This window comes from Rhea pennata, chromosome 17, assembly GCF_028389875.1.
Source record: "Rhea pennata isolate bPtePen1 chromosome 17, bPtePen1.pri, whole genome shotgun sequence".
NCBI lineage: Eukaryota > Metazoa > Chordata > Aves > Rheiformes > Rheidae > Rhea > Rhea pennata.
The window spans coordinates 7,128,053-7,150,260 of record NC_084679.1 but is presented as its reverse complement, the minus strand read 5'-3'; the positions used below and the strand labels follow the sequence as shown (position 1 = coordinate 7,150,260).

The 22,208-nt window shown below is 50.0% G+C and overlaps 1 protein-coding gene across 2 annotated transcripts in view; it reads right to left on the bottom strand.

Annotated features, from left to right (window-relative positions):
- MMP17 (matrix metallopeptidase 17) overlaps positions 1 to 22,208 on the bottom strand; it is a 74,912-nt gene that overhangs the window by 5,780 nt on the left and 46,924 nt on the right. Inside the window, exons 2-7 of one of the 2 annotated variants that reach the window (XM_062589999.1) lie at positions 20,491 to 20,623; positions 18,131 to 18,257; positions 10,881 to 11,164; positions 6,003 to 6,179; positions 5,769 to 5,868; positions 3,135 to 3,217 (exon numbers count right to left, since the gene is read on the bottom strand). In XM_062589999.1, coding sequence (XP_062445983.1) covers positions 3,135 to 3,217; positions 5,769 to 5,868; positions 6,003 to 6,179; positions 10,881 to 11,164; positions 18,131 to 18,257; positions 20,491 to 20,623 — 904 coding nt within the window. The remainder of the gene's footprint in view (positions 1 to 3,134; positions 3,218 to 5,768; positions 5,869 to 6,002; positions 6,180 to 10,880; positions 11,165 to 18,130; positions 18,258 to 20,490; positions 20,624 to 22,208) is intronic. The other variant, XM_062590000.1, reaches the window with a different exon arrangement.

Genomic DNA, 22,208 nt, shown 5'->3' with positions numbered 1-22,208 from the left:
CAAAACTCCAACATTTAAACATCTGCAGAGAGGGTTTTTTATAATAATTATAAGGATTTATATCATATTCTCGCTCTTCTGCTCCAGTTTGCATATTTGTTCTATCTGACCGAAACCTATGGATGAATAATACATTCAAATGCGGTAAGAACTGCCATAATTATAGATTCCTTTTAAGAACATTAAAAAAAAGTATTCAAACTCGATGGCCATTGTACATCTATGGAAACACATGTAATTAAATAAAGATGATCTCTGCATTTCTAATTAGAGAGGCACTAGACAAAGCCAGATTTTCACTGTTTTTTAATATCAAATATAGCTCGGTGTAATTGCTTCTGTTTAGATATGTATCTAAACTTCTAAGTGTTCTGTGCCAATTTGGCACAGGAAGCGAAGCCCCAGTGCTTTTGATATTTTAGCCGTTTCCCAGCACTGGGCTCAGCAGGTGCACAACTGCAGCAAACAAGGTCTAAATCTATATTCAAAGTCAGACATGAACTGGGTTGATGGTTAGGTTTTTTTGTTGTTTTTTGGATAGGCTATTAGGAAAAAGCCAAAAATACAGTAATTGAGGTAGCAATGAATTCTTAACATGACAGCCCCAGTTTACCCACGCTCATGTTTTGCCACGGCTGAGCTGGCTTGCCAAAGTGCTGCAGCTACGTGGAGACCTACGAGGCAAAGCCGGACATGCAGGGGAACTGCTGCCATTAGCATGCAAAAATACAATAAAATAAAATAAAAAAAACCCCACGTTTGTTCCAAGTTAAAGAGTGTGATTTAAAACCACCCTTCAAGCTGTCAGATTGAGAAGGATGAAAGCTAAGTGTAAAGGCCTGCTGTCCCAAGCGTCTCATTTTATATGGATGATGGGTTGAGGCAATTGCTTTCTTCAGTACTAGGTGATTTTGATTCCAGCTGTGTACCATGCTCTCCGTACTTGAGATGCCTCTGGCAAGATTGCTGCATGCACTGTACAAACACGCACACACACACAGGCTGAAGTTGCTTTAAAACTTCAGGAGTCTGCAGCGAGGCACCTAAATCAAAGCAAGCCGAGTTTCAGAAGCGCGGAGAACCCACTGTTGCCTCGAATAAAAGACAAGTCTGGGAGCCCTGGGGAACGTCAGTCCCTGCATCTGATCGCAGTGGGAGATGCTTCTCCTCGGCTAGGAAATCAGCTAGATCAGCTCGTAACAAAATGTTCATTGATGGAGAGCGCTCGTCACTGGTGTTCATTAAAATCCTACCCAGGAAGCAATGTCGCTGCTCCCCGGTGCCCCAGACCATCTGACAGCAGCACCTGGGGGCTCTGATGAGCCAGGGCCGCCTGGTGCAAGGAGCCTCCGAAGGGCAACGGCAGCCCCGTGCACTCTGCAGCCCCAAGGGGCTGTGTGCAGTGACCCCGGGGCCTTTGCAGTTGGGCACCATGGGCATTTTGGCCCACAGAAAGCATATGCAAAAATAAGCATATGCAAAAAAATAGACACTGAGATGGATTTCTTTTTAGCTTTGATTTTTTTGTTCCTCTCCGCAAAAAAGAAAGGAAAAAAAAAAAAAAAAAAGGAAGAAGAAGAAGAAGATGGCTATTTATCCTGGACACCAGTTTTTGTCTCTTATTGTCCCTTCTTCCCTGGGGCTTTCTGGAGACAGCGTTTGAATTTGCTGGGAGGAAACCAAACTGCTGCAAGGGGAACATCCTCTTCTGCCCAAAGGGCACAACAGCATTGCCCTCTCCGGAGTCTGTCTGCCACCCTTCCCTCTCGCCGAGCCTCGCTGGGTTACGCAGAGAGGGTCTACGCTGGCCTTGATGCTGTTTCCAATCCCTGCAGGAGAAGCTTCTGTTTTCTGTGCTAGGTTGGCTTGGAATAGCCTAACTACAGCCAAGGATGCCAAGCAGTGCCCACTGGGCACTTTTCCATCCTGGAAAGATGGAGGAGAAAGCCCGCGGAGTCCGGCAGAGAAGGCACCGAGGGGATCCTTGTAGACAGCCGGGCACCCTGGAGGAACACTGTTGGCAACTGTTTGCTAACACAGAACCAGATGGCTCTGTAACAGTGCGCGTGTAGTCTGCGAGCCATGCACAGCAAGCAACAGCAGAGACGGTGAAGCGTAGGAGGCAAGGGAAGTCAAAGGCATCCGGAAAAAAAAGCAATAGAGAACTGTTGTTCTGTTAATCCTTAGTTCAGCCAAGATTTTGACTTTATGCAAATATCAGATTTTAGCTCTTCGCTTTGAAGTCCCGGGCAGTGGGGTGCAAAGGATTAACAAGCGGCACAGTGGAAAGCGCAGTGCTGGATCTTCACCAGAACGGCCACTTCAAAGAGGCAAAGCCCGGAGCGCTGCTCGCTTGGTGACTAGTGGGTGACCTGACGCGCGAGGGCTTACCTCCATTAGTGCAACTGCAGAAACTCCTCCGATCTCTCTCCCTTGCTAGTGCCCCACTAGAGTCCTCCTAACTTTGTCATACCCTTAATTTCTCCTAGCTGAAGATTCCTTAGTTTAATTATGTGCTGTTAAAGAATATTAATTTTTATTCTTTTTAAGTTTTTTTTTTTTTTTTTTTTTTTTTTTTTTAGTTTCACTGACTTTCTCCTTTTTTGGATAAAGAGAAATGTGTGATTTACTGTCCAGTCATTCCAATAGTTCCCCAAAAGTCCCAGTTTGGCTGCTGCCCCGCACCTCACAATCTCTGCCTGTCACTCCTCAGTGCTGTTGCATGCCCCTGGGCATCCTGTGCACTGGCACCTCCTTCGTCACCCCACGTCTAATGGGGCCAAGACTGGCATTTCCTTCTGCACTAGAGATGGCTTCTCATCTAAATTAAAACTTCCTTCTTATCTGTCCTTGGCCTTGGTGGGTTGACTAACGGTCTCAAAAGTTTTATTTGGGCCAAAAGGTGTCAGTGGTCTGTGAGAAGTATTGCTTGGGTCTGTGGTCTCTGCAAGACCCAGAAGTACTCTGCAGTGTGTGAACCCAGAGCCAGTTTATCCTACTCGCATGCTCCAGACGGGCTGACGTTGCCTTTGCAGCGTTACAAAGCTAGCCTGGCAGCGTCATATGTATGTTGTTGTAGGGCTTCAGGCACGCGAAGATCGCTGACAGCAGTCGCAGTGAGAGCAGCCGCTTACCTTTGAAGAAGAAAGCCTCTCCTCTGATCTGGGCCACAGCATCAAAGTGAGTATTGCATCTGTTGGGCACATCCCTCTGGAGCCTGCAGAGAGACGAGCTGGGTGAGAACGGACCTGTGCTGGCAGCGGGACGGAGGCACCCCAGCCCCGGTCCAGCACGGTGCGGCACCCCGCTCACCCTGTGGTGAGCCAGCGCTGCCACCACTCGCCCCAGCCCGTGAGCTGCCTCTCCCAGCCGCACGTGCTGCAGCTCTCCGCAACGCCCGAGCTGAAGCGGCCTGCGCTGCAGCTCTGGGCTCTTGTGTTGAAGGAGCTATTTCACTCTTGAGGAGCTGCGCAGAGCATCACAGACTGCATCTGTTATCCCTTGCTCTCCCAGCACACTCCGTGTACCCAGCTATGTGCATGGAGCATCTCCAAGGCACAGGCTTGGGCAAATATCAGCCTGAAGGCAGTTTGGCAAACACTCCCTGGGCCACCTGAGACCATTGCTGAGAAGAGCTGAGGAACACAGATTCCACCTTTACTAGGTGAAGTAGCTGAGGGCAGCACTGGCTTGCAGCTCCCCAATGACACAAGACACTATGTGTCCTGACACAGGCCAGGTGCCCTGAAGCATCGGGACACTGGATGAATAAAAAGGCAGGAGGCACGTGACTCCAAAGGCCGGGAATGATGGTGCTCAGAGGCTGAGCTCCGAAAAGCCAGTTAGAGGCAAGAAACCTGGAAAGTGAGGCAGCAGCAAAGACTAAACAAAGAGACTTGGAGGTGAGATGATGCCACATGATGTATGGGGGAAGCCACCTGGCAAGTCACAGGCTGAGATACTGAGCTGCTTTTAACAAAGTGGGTGGGAAAGGCACAGAGTATGAAGGACCTAAAGAGCTATGAAGCCCACGTGAAAAATGATGATTGATAGAGAACAAGGAGAAGATGCTGGAAATACACACAAAAAAAGCTGCTCTGGGTGACAGGCATGCATAAATCTAATCTGCTGACAGAAGAGCTGTGTTAGGTTGGCAGCATCAGATTCAGAGCCCTCTTGAGGCACACTTCATCCTCCCAGTCACACAGGGCAGAAAGGTGTTGGAAGTGGACGAGTTTCCTGCTCCCCTGCTGGCACTGCAGGATCATGATCTACCACAGCAGTACAAAAATATATGTATATATTCTCTCGTCCCTAGGTCCTCTACACAACACATGCAGGCACCAGCCAAGATGCTGGCTATACAGAGCTATCAGGACATGCTCCTTTAGAAGCTACGCAGCAAGAAAGACTACCAATGGCATTGCAAATTTACACGGCTACTTAGGCTGGCCACAGGACAGTCCAGGAGACAGAGAGCCTCCAGACTAAGCCGATGCGTTGCTGGCCTAGAAGAGCACATCTCGGCTGCAGCACTAACTCAGCCAGCTCTAGGTGGCATCACTACTACAGGGAAGAGGATACAGTGAGCATCAGCTCTTAATACTGCCGAAGGCCAGTGTTTGGGACACACTCTTGGCATCAGCCACTACTAACAATCTGGGCATAACACCAAGTTGGGCAAAGTGGGGAGAAGGTGCCCAGATGGGAAGAAGTAACTGCAGCACAGTGGTTTTTTTCAAGATCAGATTCTGCTATGGCCCCGCTGCTGTAGCAGCGATCCAGTTGTTCATGGGTTCACTTTGTGAGGAAGGATGCTGTTGTTATCCTCTCTTTACAGAGGGGGAACCGAGGCCTAGAGGAGTGAATTAACTTCCTCAAGGAATCACTGACGAGAGGGGCGGACAGGAGACAAAGCCAGCACCGCCTGAGTGACCTGCTCCATCTCTGCTGCTCTCACTTGGGACACCCTTGGCATTGGGTAAAAAAATGTGTATGACCATTAACTTCTACGTATTTACTCAGTGTCAAAAGGACGCTTCCCCTCCTAACCCTTCTGCTGTCCTAGAAGCGGAACGATTTGGTAATTCCAGCATTTATTAATGATCTAGATCCAGAGCTTTCCTAAATGAGGATGTGCTGGTTGCTTGATGACACACTTAATATGAGCAGATCTTTGCCAATTCAAAGCTGCGCTGGAGTCAGGCTATCAGGTCACTTGTTCCAGTACTCACTCCCAACATTAGGGAGTTGTTCACCGTGGAAAGATTTAGGTAAGTTATGCATGCACAAATCAGGGCACAGCAGAAGAAGTTTGATTAAAATTTCAGCAAGGTTGAGTTCACCTAAGGGTGATGGGGACAAATTTCCATTAACACGTGTGAAATTTGGAGTATTAGGAAAACGCAAAGCATTCCACAACGATGCAAAATTTCTCAACATGCCTTGAATAATAAAAATCAGCTAACAAATAAATAGCAACTGTCACTCACTGCTGCTATTAACCACCTCAGTTATGGGCCGGCTGGCCAGTCTCCAGTCTCCACATACACTGCTTGAAAAAAGCAACAACATATGCAGGAGATGATCAGGAGACACAAGGAAGAAGAGCTACTCTGGGTGTGTATTTATCGGCAGACAAAAAGTCTGGAGGGAAATACCAAAGCTGGAGCGAGCAGACAAGATCCTGATGCTTAAGTGGTCTGTAAGTACTACGTGGCCTTTGCGAAAATATCAACAACAGCTGAACAGAAATGAGCTTGACTTACGGGACAGTGGAACGGTTCTCCGGCAGCTCCGGCAGGATAGGATGGTTTTCTGTTTTGCTTACTTCAGGCTTGGCTGTAGGGGACACAGATTCCCTGACTCCTGTGTGCAAAGACAAAGAAGCAGTAGAGGGGAAAACCATCCTCCCCACACGCTCCATTTGCCCCAGAGAAGAGCTATTCCAATGTATTCTGTGGCAGAAATGGGCCATAGGTGGGTGAGGGACACAAACTTACCATACAGTTGCCAGATTCGGACTTTATCCTCATAAGGTAGGTCATACTTCAAAGGATCCCCCACTGGACCTTGATAATAGGGTCTCATGATAGACTCTATGGCAGAGATGTGGGTCAGGCCAATGGCATGGCCAAATTCATGGACAGCTACAGCAAATAGGTCCATCCCATGAGCATCTGGAAATGAAAACATGATCAAAATGTAAGTCATTACATGCTGATTGTGTTTTGTGGGTTTGGATGGACCGTAAAAGAAAACATACATGTATGCTGGGTGAAGTCAGACTAGAAGATTATGGTCTAATATAGGAGTGGGACAACTTCAGAGTTGCACGGGAAAGGGTTTGCTTATCATAAGAGAAAATTTGTGATTATGACATTATTTTCCACCTGTGAAGGCCTTACAGGCTTTTACACTAACAATTTTAATTTTTTCTTGGATGTAGGGTTTGGAGTGGGGTTTTTAATATGGTCACCCTCCCCCCCCTCTATTAACTGGAAAAAAATGTTTTGGAATTGGTGAAATTTTAAAAAAGAAAGTATTTGCTAGTTGAAAAAAAGGAAACCAAAGTGTATCACATGAAAAGGGAAAGAAGGCCAGACATCAGGCACAGTGCAAGTCCTCAGTACAATACAGGTTTGAGAATCACCTCTCTAATTCCCCGATCACTAAAGGCACCTGTGAACAGCTGGACGAACGACTTTCACAGCATGCTTGGCAAGACCATCTATCATTCCCATTAACCAGAGGTGGAGATGCTGGTCCAGAATAGTTGTGTCCTGTATTTCACGTCTTTGTAGCAGCTACAGACAGTCTTTGTGATGCCCAGAATACCAGACTTCTGCCTTGGCTAACTGGAAGCTCTCAAACATCTGAAATACTGAGCAAAAGCCATGTATTGCCCTTGTCTGGACCAAAGGACCTGCAAGAGTTGGGCAGAGCCATGCTTAGGCACCGCCAGACAGAGTAGGAGGGAACATCTGCAGGGACCACAGCAAGCCTGCCAAGGTACAATGCCAGCACTGCTCAATCTTTCAGCTGGGGTTTTCCCTGCCTGTCAGCTGCTGGAATCACACACTGTTGCCTTGGCCAAGTTCTACAGTGGAGGAACTTCCTGGATGCCTATAAACACTGAGCTGTCTTTTCATCCATCATCAAGTCTCCCACCATGCTGCCCATTAACTACTGTCCTTGCAGGGTATGGCAAAAGGGGCAAATGGTCATGTGAAGCTGTTTCCAGAGGACTTGCCCATCTTCTGCCCTTCCACATCTTGCTGAAGACTTCACCAGGAGGGTCAGGGGCTCTGGACTCTAGGCCTGCTCCTTTAGGCAAACACTTGGATCTTTACACACCTTACAGTCCTTCAGAGAGAACTTATTTAACAACGATACCCCCTCAATGACTTTTTACTGGTTGTTCCTCCATACTCTACTCTTTTTTTTCCCAAATTCCCTTAGTTGCAATCTAACCCCTAGGGCCTGACATCACATGCATCACATAGACACCACCCTTGCAATGAGTGGTCCCTTTTGGAGCCTCAGCTGTTCTTAGCATATCTTAGCATGGGCTGGTGTCCATTTTTAAACCTTCAATGCTGCCAAAGCCAAAGAACAACTTCCCCTGGCAGCCATAGGGGACGGATCCTGTTTGGGGCTTTCACACTGCAGGGCTCAGCCTGGGCTGAGCACACACGCTACCACTGGCTCCTCGCTGCATAGCAATATGCCGCAGGGCAATACCAAGATTGTCACAACCACACTTAAAATCAAAGTTCACGATCACAAGTATTGTAATAAGGAGGAAGGGAGGCTGGAAAGATGACACCTCTGCGGAGCCTAGGGGAGTCCCCGACTTCTGAGCCGTGGCAGGGGCTGGAGGAGAGCTCCCAAAGAAGGTGCCATGGGCTGATCCTGCGTAATGCTTTGCACTCCCCACTGGGCCTATGGTGTTGGGGAATATTTTTGCAGAATTCTCCTTCTTCCTTGATGACTATTATTTACAGTGTCTGTAAGCAGTTGCTTTTTTTTTTTTTTTTTTTATAACCTGTGCTCTTTTCCTCAGCACCGGGAGAGAACAAGACATATGCTTTCTGACGTTTTAATGCCAAACTGACAACCTTGGGGATATTTTTATATCACCTACCAACTTGTTATTTTTGAATCACTAGAGGAAGAATAAAATAAATAAAAGATGAAGCTTAGATAGCTCCGCACCTTAGCAATGAAGGGCAGCTTTCCTGTCATCAGCCTCATGCCCTTGTCTCTTGGCCGTGCTTGGAGGGAATCGTTCTTGGGGGACGCCGGCCTTTGGCCCACTCCCCACATCCACTCCACCAAGGCGAATGCGTGGAAGCTCCTTCCACTGTGCTTGAATGAGCAGCATTCAGGACCATCGGGACCAAAGAGGGCAACTCTAATAATGCATCTGCTAAGACAAGCTACCAGACTTCAGTGCTCACTCTGCTCTGTACATCTGTAAAACAGAGCTGCCATTTTGTTTTGTTTTTGTTTTTCTTTCTTTTTTTCTTTTTTGTAATAAACACTGTTTGGGATTACACAATCCAAGGCAAGAACTACGGAATAGGATGATTTTGATCTAGTTTTATAGGAGCGCAACACTAACAGCATCCTCTCAGCCACACAGGGACATTCACAACTGCACTGTGGTGATGTTCCCCAGGTCTCTGTGGGGAGAGACCCTCTGCTTGGCACCATCCTGGACTCCAGCTCAGCTTGCCCTGGCTTCCTGGGGTTGGGCATGCAGCACCTTGGATCTACCTGTGAGCACTGGGACAGTTGAAGCAGTCACCCAAAGTGAAGAGCACAGGCATGAAGGTTATTACTCATCTTTGCAAGAACTTGCGAGTGTCTAGTATACAAGGACTCACCAACAGATGGCAAATTTCAGTTGAAACATTTCTAGTGCAAAGGCCTCAGTCAGAGGCACTACCATTTTAGTGCTCCACTTGGAGCAGCAGGAAAGACTTTAGCCTCTACAACTTCAGCTCAGGGTTTAGCCTCGGGGAGAGAAGTGAAGCTTTGCATGAGGATCCATCAGGAGAAAAAAGAAACAAAATGTTATACTTTCATAAGCCTGCTGCAAATCAGGCAGCAGTGTACCCAAGAGGTGCCTGCACCTCCCCAGTTTGGACAGGAGCTCAGTCCATCAGTAGGAGTTCACTGGTTCTTGTTCATACACTGAACAGCCCTGCAAAATCTGGGGCACCTCATGGGAAGATGCAAAAAGGCCAGAGAAGCAGAGAACCCTTCAAGACCAGATGCCTCCACAACGGCAAGAGCTTACTATTTTCTGGGATCTCCTAACGTATAGATCAATTCGCCGTGGAACTGGAGGAAATGAATTCATCCACGAATCAGCCAAATGACTGACAGAGCCTGAATGCAGCAGGAGGAAAACCCAATAAACTACTTCCAGCACTTATTAGACTGAAGAGCTCAAAAGTGTTGCGGGAAACAGAACCAATGGGGACTGCTGGCATGAACCTTCATTTTGTGCTTTTGGATGTCTCTGTAATTGAGTTCTCCATACGTTTAGGTTTAACTCCAGCCAACCCCAGCTCCCCGTCCTCCACGAGGTCTGGTGAATGTTCCTGCCTGTGAATGGTGAGGAGCTGTTCAGGGGAGAGAAACATGATTAAATGGAGGGAAGGGAGAAAAGGGGTGAAAGGAAAGAAAATATTAGCTGGTTTCAGAGAAGATGATTAGGTTTAAATGAAAACATTAACCTGAGGGAGCAGAAGCCCCCTTGGATGCTGCTGAGAGGTGGTATGACAAGAAAATTAGCAGCTGGTGACTGCAGCATCAACATGCTGTCAAAGTGCACCCAACACAACGGTTGTGAGATCGGATCTCCTACAGACATACTCACTTGTAAAGGTCCCTCTACCTGTTAAAACTGTGCTGTTAGCTAGACAAGATGACATATAAAGAAAGAAACCCCATAAAAGCGTAACTTATAATCATCTTGAAGTCAGTTAAGGGACAACTGATGGCAGGACAAATGTAGCTTGTACAGCTTTTTTTTTCCCTCTATAGTCCTCAGAGCCCTTTCCAGAGATGTCAGTATAAATATCCTTTAAAAATAAGATCCTCTAAAACCTGGAAACTGAGTCATGTGATAGTGAAGCCACTCAGAAAAGGATGAGTGAGAAAACTCTGTCCCCAGCCAAGAGGTCTCACAGACATACGCCAGTGCCCCTCCAGGCCAGGGAGGAGATCAGGTTGGTGTTGCTCTGCCTGCTCTTCCTAGGGAGCAGGAAGGCTAATTGCTTTCTATTAAGAATGGCAACTTTTAGCCCAGTCAGTACTAGCATCAGGACTTCCATCCTCCAAGACAGGAAGCAGCTATAGGATGTGGGAGAGATCAGAGAAGGGTGATGGCAGCATTTGGGACCTGGGATCCTCTGCTGTGCCAGGACCAGTTTTAATCCATGAATTAGCAGAGGGCTGGCTCTCCCCAGCCCAGCTTTGGATGTCACCATGCAAAAGCTGAGTTACCTCACTGCCTCATTATCTCATAGACCTCCTCCCACAAATGAACAGCAACTGCACAGCAGAGGGGACAACTGGGTCCCAAAGGCATTATGCCCTAGTTTCCCATGAACAGGAACCTGCAACTATGGGTATGATGGGGAGAAATATAGAGATATCAGTGAGGCTTCTGGGCAAACAAAAGGTCATCGACAGTGGGTGGTGGTGTTTTGTTGGCAAAGTTGAAGAGGGAACCAGAAGGAGGTCTGGGGAGTCCCAGGCCCAGGGTGAAGGTGTAATAGAGACAGAATCACACTAAACATCGATGCAGAAGAGAAGAGCTGTCAGTTTGTGAGTTTGACTGCAGCTATTTTACCATGACATACCTGATGATCGGAAGGTCCAATATTCATCATCATCAAAATGAGTGTCTCCTGCTGTGTGGTGGTCTCCAGGGAAGAAGGCGTGTGCTACTGTGCCACCAGGCCCATCAAAGGGATAGCCATCATTGTGATCTGCCTTGGAGAAGTCAATCTGTATGTCGGCATTGTTACCGGCCACTTCATGGAAATTCAGTGGGGTAATGTCACTCCAGACCTTCAGGGCATAGTACATCAGGGCACGGACTGTGTCGTGGCCCAGGTGGGATTCTTTTGGGAAGGTGCGGACCCTGAGTGAGAGACAAAAAGACAGTAACACAGAGGATGAGCATTTTTTGCATTTTGCTGATTGCTTTATGACTGAGACCTCTCAGAGTGAGCTCCTCCTCACCTTCAGTCTTCTCTACACACCATCAGAAAGGGCTCTGCAGATGTCTGGCTCAGCTGTGACCTCTGCGGAGAGCCTAGAGAGCTCTTAGCTCACCCAAGAAATGCCTCAACACACGTGATGTGTGTGTGTTTGTGAGTCTCTGAGTCACTTACATTCCAGAGCGACTAGCTCCGCTTCCACAGACACACTCTCACTTATGCTCACAACTACTACCTTGCCCATCCTTGGAAATCACAAAGCCATGATTCTACTTCTAGAGCTTGCCCAAACTTTTTTTTGTGTGTGATTCCCTTTCAGATCTATTGATAATTACTTTCTCACTACTTATTTGTTCCAAGTACAATCCAAATACAAAGATTATTTACTTCTGAAGCCTTCACACCATGCACAGGCCCGTAAGCTTTCCTGCAACAACCACAAGCACTTCACTGTTCATTTTTGCTACACTGGCATGTAAATCCATGATGGATTTGCTGCTTCCATATATTCTCTGGTATGTCTGTTGGAGGCATAAAACAAACTCCGAAACCTGCACACTGCCAGCAATCTCTGAGACTGCAATATAATAAGAAGGAAGAGGAAAGGATGAATTTATACAGGTCTTGTTCAAAATCCTCCAACCTATTGCTTGTGGTAGATACAATATCTGATGGAGCACTACAGTTGCGAAGCCTATCTTGCTTCTTGGTAGGAAAAGTGCTATTCAAGCTGGGGCTTACTGCACTATTGCATGTATCAAGGGGGCTATACGTTTACTCTACATTGGGATAACACCATTCAGTCCCCAACACTGCCTTGTCCTGGAAAAAAAGTCAGCTGGAAATATGCTGCTGCAGGGCAAACCCTGACACGCTGCTAATTCAAACCTCCCTTTTGCTCTCTACTGGAATGAAAAAAGTCAATGTTTCATGTGTAACCAAACCTCGAGAACGAATTCCTAATAATATTGATTTAATATAAAAGGTGAAAAGATAAAGATGCAGCAAGGCATCCTGACTTCAGAAAGAGTATGTTTAGATAATCTCTCATTGACAATTTTGACAAAAAATAAATAAATTCCTGGAAAATGTACTGTTGACTGAGTAATTATTGACAGAAAACAATTCTGCTGGAAAATTTCTGGCTAGCTCTATCCTAGTAATAATGGACACTTTATTTCTTGTGTACCAGCACACTAACCAAAGCATTCATGAAATATTCATGGTTTCACAGATTTTAAAGGCTGAAGCAACAATTATGATCATCTCACTTGCCCTCCTGTACAATATAGTTCAGAGAGTATCACTCAGTTACACCATTCCCCAGCACCAGTGCAAAGTAATGACTTGACTAAACCTCCAGAGGCGATTACAGGTGTCGGGAAGGGATGCCATGTCGCTCAAGCTCTTCCAACTAGTAAAAATTTTGTGTACAGTTGTGTCACAACTTGGGAGGTATTATGGATCAACAAAGAGGAATGCAAGCAACTTGCTGCAGAGGCTGGTTGCTCTTCCTTTCGCAAACTCTTGCTTCTTATCCCACGCCCCCAGAGACATACAGCCCAAAGCGTACCACTTCCTGACACAGGCAAAGTCAGTAGGGTTTAAATTCAGGACAGAAAAAAAAAACCTTGGACACGTGAGAACAAGCAGACAACAAGAAACCTCCCTGCTGGTTTCTCCAGAAACCTTGGGAAGCCTGTGCTAGAGATGCTGTTAACGAACTGGGCAGACCAGGTAGAAGATATCACAGCCACAATAGCAAAAATCAGTCGTATCTACGCTTTTGCTATCTGTAAACTAGTCTAGAGAAAGAGAGACCTCAACTGCTAATACACCTCTGTGTTTCAAGAGCGGTGCACTGAGGTACAAACAGTACAAGCACAGGATTAGAAAAGATAATTTTCAGACAACTTTTGATTTACAGAAGAGGCTGGCTGAGGCTAGATGAAGAGCAGGTTCCACACTAACAGCATAGCATATAATTGATCGCTCTAATTGAAGGTTTCACTGTAAACCTCCTCAACATGAAAAAGGTCATCTGGCTTCCAGACGCTGTTTAACTAAGTGAGGAAGTGTCTTCATCTTCCAGGATACACCACCAGATTTAGGTAAACCCTTGTGGCTTTAATGTCAACTAGATAAACAATTACACGTGTAGAAAACACTATGCTTATTCCTAGACTTAAGACCTCATCTCCAAGGTCTGAGTGCCCAGGGCATGGGACTCGGATTCAGGAACACTCTCTGTTCTTCCTGCCTCAAGCTCTGCTCTACTGCGTGAGCCATCTTCCCTTCCTTTGCCTCGCTTTCCATAGCTGTAAAAATGAGAATAATAAACCTGATCTCACTTGTAAAAGGCTGGCGGATGAAAAGTATTGTCTGAAGAGGCAAATATTGATATTCTAATCCCTAACTCCAGAAACATTAAATTAAGGCAGAAACAATATCAATACTTATTTTGCTTCTTATAAAAGGTCCTGCACCTCTGAGCTGACCTACATTTTATTAGCATGCAGCACGTGTAAATGAAAAATCCCTGATCCTTTATTCATTGCCACTGTAATTTTTCAAGAGAATCTCATCAGGATTTCCAGTTCAGAATCTGAGTTGATTGCAGGAGCTCTGCTAATTGTTTTCAATGAGATTAGGAGAAGACTATTGTATCAACAGGATGTTCAGCGAGTCCCACCGAAAAAGCAGCACATTTCTACCATAACGCAGACGTGTACAAGGCTAAAGAAGTTTCCTCCCACCTTGATTATTAATATTACTCATAGTATAACGGTGCTTAGGTAGCTGGTGGAGATCAGCGCCCCTTGTTCCTGGACATTAATCCCTCCCGAGACTCCCCTTAAAGAGCTCCAGTGTCTGGTAAAAGTCTGATTTGAGCAATTAGAGGGAAACCTCCTCCTCCAGCAACTCCCACAAGAGGTGCTCCAGATCGAAACGCTAAAGGAGGCAAAATCGTGGCTGAGCGAGACGGAAACTGGGCAGGAGAAAACAGATCTAACGCAACGCAGCCAGGGACACGCTGCGGCAAACGCCTGCCCAAGCGGCCGTTGCAGCCCGTCTCTCCCCGCGCCGCGGCGCCTACTCCGGGAGGCCGTCCTGCGAAGAGGACGTCGAGCAGACAGCCGCAAGCCAGCTTTAAACCAGTTCCTGGAAGCACTGCCAGCGCCTTCACCGGGCTCCATCCCACAGTAGTTTTGGGGCCTGAATTGGTTAATGAGCAGAGCCCAGAGAGGACCGAGGTTTCTGCCTGCCACGGACCAGCACCAGCACCGCTGAGTACCTGGATTTCCAGGTTCCCTCCCCGCTTCCCCCCTCGCCACGACAAAAGAGCAAGCGCACTGGTGATGCACGGGAAATCAATTCCCGCTTAATGAAAGCGCTCCTTCACGCTGCGCGAGCCTGAAGCTAGAGAGGAGTAAAATAAATGCTGATAACCACCGAACACAACAGATCGCGGATTGCCTGATAAACCCAAATCGATTTTTCCGAAGCGGGCGGAAGAGGGGACAGCGGCAAGCACAGGCGCTGTCCGAAGCGCCCGGGGTCGCCTGGCAGACCAGCTCGGGATCCCGGGGACGGCCCCGGCCTCCGGGCAGGCAGCGCCGCGGAGCTCGCGCTCTCCGCGGCCCCTTTCGCCAAGGCTCGCCCAGCGTTTCGCCGAGGCTAGCGCAGCCGGCCTCCCGCTCCTTCCGCCTCTTCGCAAGCACGCGTCCTCAGGCGGCGGCCCGCGGCCCGCGGCCGGGCCGCGCGCGCCCGCACGGGACGCCACCGATTCCGGGCAGAAGCTGAGGGTGAAATCAAGCTCCGCAGCCGCTTTCTCGGGCTGGGAGGGGAGCAGCTGCGCCGGCCGCGGCCGCGCGAGCCGGCTTTGCGCCGCCGCCACAGCGCGAGCGGCCTCGTGCCTGCTCCGGCGACGCGAGGGCCGCGCGTCGCTGCGACGGGCTCCGCGGGCGCTGCTGGCGGCGCGGCCCGGCCCGGCAGGAACCAGCCTCGCGCCCGGGACGGGACGCTCGGTGCTCGAGGCGGGACGCCCTGGCCCCTCACCACCATCGAGGGGAGCCCGCTCGGCGGCAGCCCCTGCTCCTGCCGCTGGCCGGGAGGGAGCTGCTGTCCCCTCGCCGCGGCAGATCCGCGGCCCAGCTCAGCCGGCGGCGCAGACCCGCTGCGGGCGGCTGGGAGACGCTCGCGGAGGTTGCAGGGCCGCCACCACCACCACCACGAGGCCTCGCTCCAGCTCCAAGCCCCCAAGCGCTAAACTTTGCAGCTTGCAAGACTGCACTTTGGATGAAGTGGCACGGGGGACTTGTCCTTAACAAAAAATTGGTGGAAGTCAGCTCGGTTTGGCGTCGCCCTGGGAGTTCAGCGAGATAAAGCCCAGTAAACTCCAAGAGCTGGGCGCTGGCTGAGTCCCTCTGCCTCGAGGGCGCTTAGCGCATTTTAAGGGGGAGCCCTGACGCCGACGGTGCATTTCCCTGGTTCTCGGGGTGCCGTGCCACCAGGCCACGCCAGCCTCGACCGCCTTGGAGCACCTTGCCTGTGAATTCCCCTTCTGTAAGGTATAACTGGAAACGATGAAGCAAAATTAACACAAATGGGCTGCAAAACCCAAGGGAAAGCCCTTGCAGGGAGCCAGTGGGGGCCTTGGATCCCGGCGCTGGCAGAGGGCATCCGCGGCACACGGCTCCCCACAGTCCCCTCCGCGAACAATCCCCAAATTTATCCCGTTCCCACCCGAGCCCAGTCAGCTAACTGAGTGCCTTGGTACCTAGGCAACACACCAAGAAAATTTCATGAAACGAAGATTTTTCTGTCTTGATATCCCGGGGATTCCCGTGGAGGCAAGGCGCAGCAGAGAGAGCGCGTCTGACCCTGCTCGAGGACACTGCGACCCAGTGCGAGGATGCAGGCGCCCCGCTGCGCTCCCCGCGCCTCCCGGGTGCACCGGGTTAGCTGTGCTCGCGGGTAAGAGGAGGAAGGTTCAGCCCGGCAAGATCTTGTTTCCACGGCACTGCCTCCTCCCCGCCCGCAGCGGCCCTGCCGGCGCTGCCCTTCCGCGCGGCTGGGCAAGGTCTCCTTGCCCGTTCATTCCAGCCTCGCAGTTGCTCAGGCTTTCTTTCCTTTTCTTGTGCATGGCTCAAAAGAATTTTTGGTTTTGTTTGCTCTTTTTTAAGCCGCCAATCAAGGTGTAAAAGGTAGGCATGTAGAACTTTATGCCTGTATTGGCAGATTTTCATGACAGTTTCCAAAAAAGTTATTCTAATCTCAAGTGCTGGATGTAAATACCACACTGGAGTATAATGCTGTAGCCTCCTGTTGGCTTATACAACCTCCAATTATAAAATATAGCCCCTTCCTGAACAACAGCCAAGATCTTGGAAAGGATGAAAGAATAAAAAGCAGAAATGAGTTTGTCAGGAGATGGAATTTTTATATCATACGCATAAAATTGTCTCAGACCTAAAACCCTTTTTTATGGCAACCTCTGCAGCAGAACCACTCAGCCTCAGAGGGGAAGTGAAGAGAGTTTGTGTCCCGGGGCTGAGTCCACCACCACAAATCGACCTTATTTCCCTTCTTATGTTGCTCTCGAGCCTGAGATGAAGGACATAACATCAGCATGGCTCGAATCCTGCCATGAGAGTCACCACGCTCAAGCCTTGCTGTGATTGCAGCTCTGTCTAGACTTACCCAGGCTAGAGTTGGGCAGCTGCCCTACAAACTGTTAGTGGTGCAACAGCAATGCACAGCTCAGCAGCAGCTGCAAGGTTCACCCGGACCACGTACTCTGGCTGCAGCAGCGGTCCTGCTCCAAGTGCTTTTGTGATTATAACTCAGTGGGGTCATTCCTTGGGCTGTTCTCTTCACTTGATGGGTAAAAGCACAGAAATGCCAATGCCTTAGGACCCTCTCCCAAGCCATTATCAAAGCTCCTCCATAAGCCACAACTGTTTGTTCCTGAAGCTAGCAGCTGAAATACACTTATCCTCCCCCAAAACAAGGTCCCAGCAGGAGAGGCTGCAAGCAGACCATATCCCCGTTAAGGCCATGGTTTCACCATCTGTCAACAGGAACAGGCATGGCAAGATTGTAACTGCAGTGCTTGGGGGACAATGTCAGGATCAAAGTGTCCTATTGGTAAGGCGTCCCCTCTGTGCCACGAGCATGTGTCTTCAGGACAGCATGAGTCTCTCATGGCCCTTGGCTTTCGTCAGCTGCTCTTTGAGGAATGACCACTATCGCACATGGTCTTTGCCGGAGGAAGAAGCAGCCTCCAGAAGCACGGGTCTCGGTTGGGCAGCGAATCGAGGGGAGCTCCAAGCAGTGGGCTTGGGAGTTGGACATCAGCTCCCACATTTCCCATGTTCAGAGACTGCCACACTCATCACCCAAGGACTTGACGGGGAAAGGCCCCCTCTGGGACAGGGGCTAGAAGAAAGGGACCACATCACCCCATCACGCACAAAACGTTCCTAACCTCTGATCCCAGGTGGGACAAGAAAAAAAACAACCTGCACCCAGCCAAACCTGTGGCAGCCGCTCCAGAGACAGCAGTGTCCCCAGGCACTTAAGAGAAAGCGCTTTAAACAAGTGCTGCAACGCTGCAATACAGCAAACGGTGCCCAGCTCGCGCACCACCAAATCCACCCTCGGCCGTGCCGCTCCAGGGAGCCAAACCTGCGGCAAACGCTGGGAATCCCAGCTGGGATCGGCAGCAGGAGAGTTCACACAGAGACCGCGCGCTGGGTCCTGGGAGCACGAAAGGACACGCTCCACCAGAGCCACGCCGAGCCTCGCCGGAGCCGCGCGCAGCCGAGGTCTGTGCGCACCAGCTCTCGGCTGCAACATTTAGCGTGCGGAAGGCTGATTCCTACCTCCAAGATAAGTTCCTTTTGTTCCACTTGGTCGCAGCCTGAGCATACCGCTTCTGCCTGGTCTCTGAGGCAGCAAGATCAGGGAGAGAGCAGCGAGGGGTCTTCATTAATTCCAGCGTGGCTTCATCTACATTAAAGGAAAAACAAAACATGGAAATAACATGCTGAAAATAATTCCACTGCGTCTGCTCCCAGAGCTGGGAAACGTGGGTTAAAAATCCCCCTGGGGAGAGGGGAAGCGAGGCGTTCAGGATGCAGCGGTGAGCGAGGCAGCGAGTCAGGCTGCTGCGTGTCCGACGGGTCCGGAGCCACGCCGACCCGGGAGCGGCGGCTTCCCCGCGCCGCTGGCGGCCCCGGCCGAACCGGGGCGCCCGCCCGAGCCAGCCTTCGGCTGCAAGAGCACGTCGACGGGGCTGCGCAGGGGGACAGCGCTGCTGGGTGCTCTCCTGGCCCGCCGACTAGCGGCTGGGTAGCGACTGTGTTAGGGGAAACTGAGAGCTTTGTTGATGGCAAGAGAAAATTCAGCACGTTTTAAGTTTTTAAGTTTTGAAACTGAAGGAACAGTCTCCTCTGCTGACAAGCAGGCGGATGATCTGAAATCACCAGTTTCCAGTGCTGGTTTCATGTCTTTAGTTAAGCACTTTATTTTCAAGCTCAAACCCAAACCCACCATCTACCCCAGGTTGCCTGCGAGTCCCACTTTGAACTCCACTCCCAAACCAGCAGGTGCTTGGCGCTCCCCTTGGAAGGTGAGTCAGTGCCTGCTCCCAGGCCTCCTGCAGCTTGCAGCAAAGCAGACTGAAAAAAACAGTTGTAGCTGCTTAATGAAGAGCAGGGAGGGAAGGGCTGGGCGACGGCGCGAGGGGAGGCAGGGCGGCCAGGGAGCTCTGAGAGCCGGCAGGGCAGGCGCGCCTGCTAATTAGCAGCTTCTCTCTAATTCCCTCCTAAATAGCGGCAGCAAGAGCAAGCTGACCGCGCTGCGGGAGGTCGCAGGCTGGCCGGCGTCGGGCTCGGCGGTTTCCCGGGCACAACAGGGCCGATTGCTCGCCAGCTGGGAGAGGAAGAGAGCAAACAAGCAGCCTTTGACAGGGCACGGATAACGCTCGCTTTCTTCTTCCCTCTCTCCTTTCAATGCAAATGTTGAGAAAAATGAGGCAGGGCCGAGTAAGGGAACATGCATCACTTCAGCCTGGCTTTGATTCAGATAGTTCACGCTTGTGGGTGCTTCATGCCAGCCAGATGTAGTCACCAGCCCAGGCAAAAGTCACCCATCACCAAGCCCCTGCCAGCCGCCTGGGCCAGCAAGTGGTGCAGCCAAGGGCTTTGGGCCAACAACCTGGGGCTACCAGGGCTGGCCAAACCCAGTGGGGGCACTGGGCCTGGCTCCTAGCCATGGTGATCCCAGGAAGAGCCTGAGAGCATGGTGGGAACCCAAGTAGCCCTTGCACAGCGGGCAATGTTGGAGCACCCAGCTTGTGAAATGCTTAACCAGAAAGCCTGCCTTGCTCCAGCACTGTGACAACCCCTTGCAACTCGATATACTCAGTAGGAACAACAGAAGCTTTTCCACCCATCCACAGCTGCTCCACGTCTCCACCTTCCCGAGTCAGAAGCAGAGGTAGCAGCAGGTTAAATGCACACCCAGGTCACACAGGGAATCCCTGGCAGCCACCAGGATGGACTCCTGAACACGCAAGCCTCATGCTTGAACCGTGAGGCCACCCCTGTGCAGCTGCAAGTGGCCCTGGCTTCGCTTTCTCCGAGGAGAACTAGGAGAACGTGCAGCCGTTCACTGCAAAAACACCACGGGCAGGAGCAGGGGGCGAGAGGAGCTGTGGCCAGGGTGGTGCTGTGGTGATCCTTCTCCCTCCCCTGCTACTTTTCCTAATGAAGGATACAGGAAGAGCTACATACACAAACTTGGAGGGTTACATCAGAATTTTTGTTTCACTGAGTTTGGTGCTGCAATTAAGGCTTTGAACAAAACGACCTACCAGCATTAGTTTCTCTGCCTTCCTTCCTTCCACTTCCCCCCCCCCCTTTTTTTTTGTTTTGAACACATCAAGAGCTATTTTAAGCATGATAGGAACCCCAAGGGTTCGTGGATCTGGTGAAATAATTGCTTGCCTCAGGTTGTTGAAAGCACAAGGCAACAAAGCACCTGAGCCATGTAATTACTCTTACAACTGCTAACGGAGCCGTATGTTACACACGCGTTAGATCTTCCCGCAAACACTGCCACTCCGCAACGCACTGCTACCGGAGCACACAATCCTCTCTCCTCCTCAAACTTATTCAGAGCCACCTCTGCACCCAGCCATCCCTGTGCACCACAGATAAAAGGTTCGTTTCGAACTGACCTAGGATCCCTGTTGCTTCGAGACCTCCAAACCGCTGCATGGCAGTGATGGCTTTCGTGAGCTCCTCCTGGGTCTGCAGTTGTCCTGTGACAGGATCCGGAGGAGGCAGATAACCAAATTTTGTCAGCCAGTCCTGTGAAACATGTAGAAGGCGTGATGAGAAAAGAAAAGGAAAGAAATGTATATATATATATGTTATACATATATATATACATATATATACACACACACACAGAGAGAGAGAGGCGCTGAAGGTCCCGTCCGTTCCACATGGAAATACCTTTCCCATTTACATGTTTATACCCGACTTCCCTATTGAACCGTGTGGTCTGTGTTAACAAATGAATGTGTCACAACAGATCTGTATACATTACTTAAGTAATGGGATCCGACGACCTTCATGCATTCCAATGTTGACATTTAATTTTCCCGTCCGGCTGCAAACTATCTTTGATAATGGCAAGAGCAGAGTCCTAACCTGAGGGACTATACAGTCATCTTCTATTCTTCTCTTGGACACTGGCAGTTCTTAGGGGAAACTTGTTGCAGGGCTGAGCACATAGCACAACAGAATGCCCAAAAGGGAGGACCGGAGCCAGGCAAATCCCACCTCACTTGAGGCTTCATTTCAAATTTGAAACTCATGGCAGTTTTGAGGAAGAGTCTCTGGGTTCAACAGAGGAACCTCCCTGACTTCCAACTTAGGCTAGAGAACGGGTGCATTTTGCTCAACTTACTTTGTTCAACCCCCTCTGACCATGATCCCTGTGCTTCAAGCTTCCCGCTGACCCCAGCGGGTATCACTGTAAGGTCACATCTTCCCATAAGCAGTGAGAGACAGGGATCTTTCCTCGTCCCTTCAGGCTCAGGGAAGAGGGCAATGGCCAGATGCCCTTTGCACCTCTTCCACTCCAGGGACAGTCCTTAAGGTGGTCCACCTCTCCCCCAGGACACCTTCAGGTATCTCCTCTGGTGGCTGCACCTAAGTTGCCCTGCTGTGACATTAATTGTCTTGCTGCAACTTTCAGTTCCTTTCCTCCTCCTGTTTTGGGGCCCCAGGAGCTGAAGGATCTCGGCCCTCTCACTGTGCCTTAGCTTGCAAGATGGCATAGACACCAAGGACAGAGACTCCCTTCACCTGGTAAAGCAACCTGGGCATCCAAAGGACAGCGAGCTTCCTGCGGGCTGCTCAGATGGCATGTGCCATGCGAAGCACGGCTCCGGAGAAAGGAGGAGGGGGTTCTCCCTAATACCTGATGGCTGGATCTGAGCAGATACCAGGTGCTAGAAGTTCCCTGAATGCAGCCTGGTGGCTGAGGTTGAACTGTTTCACCTTGAATTTCATTGCAGAATTTTGATCTGACACAAAGTCCAACCATGAAGTTGGACACCAGGCACTGACATTCACAGAGACCAAACTGAACCAACAGTTGTGGGAGAAAGTTAATACCTCCCCTTAGCCACAGGCTGGAGCCAAATTCCTGCTGAAATTCACAGGCTGCTTAAGCAGCAGCCAGAAGCAATTCAGTTACCAGCTAGACAAACCCCAGCGCAGCAGCAGTCATCCGAGGCCCAGAACAGACGACCGCGATGCTTGCACACAACCGAGCCCTGCAGAGAAAACGCCACGGAGACTCAAAATGACGAGGCGCTTCCCTGGGGGCGACCACACCACACGTGCTGCGGGACCTTGGCTTTGTCTCTTCCCCTCAGTTTCC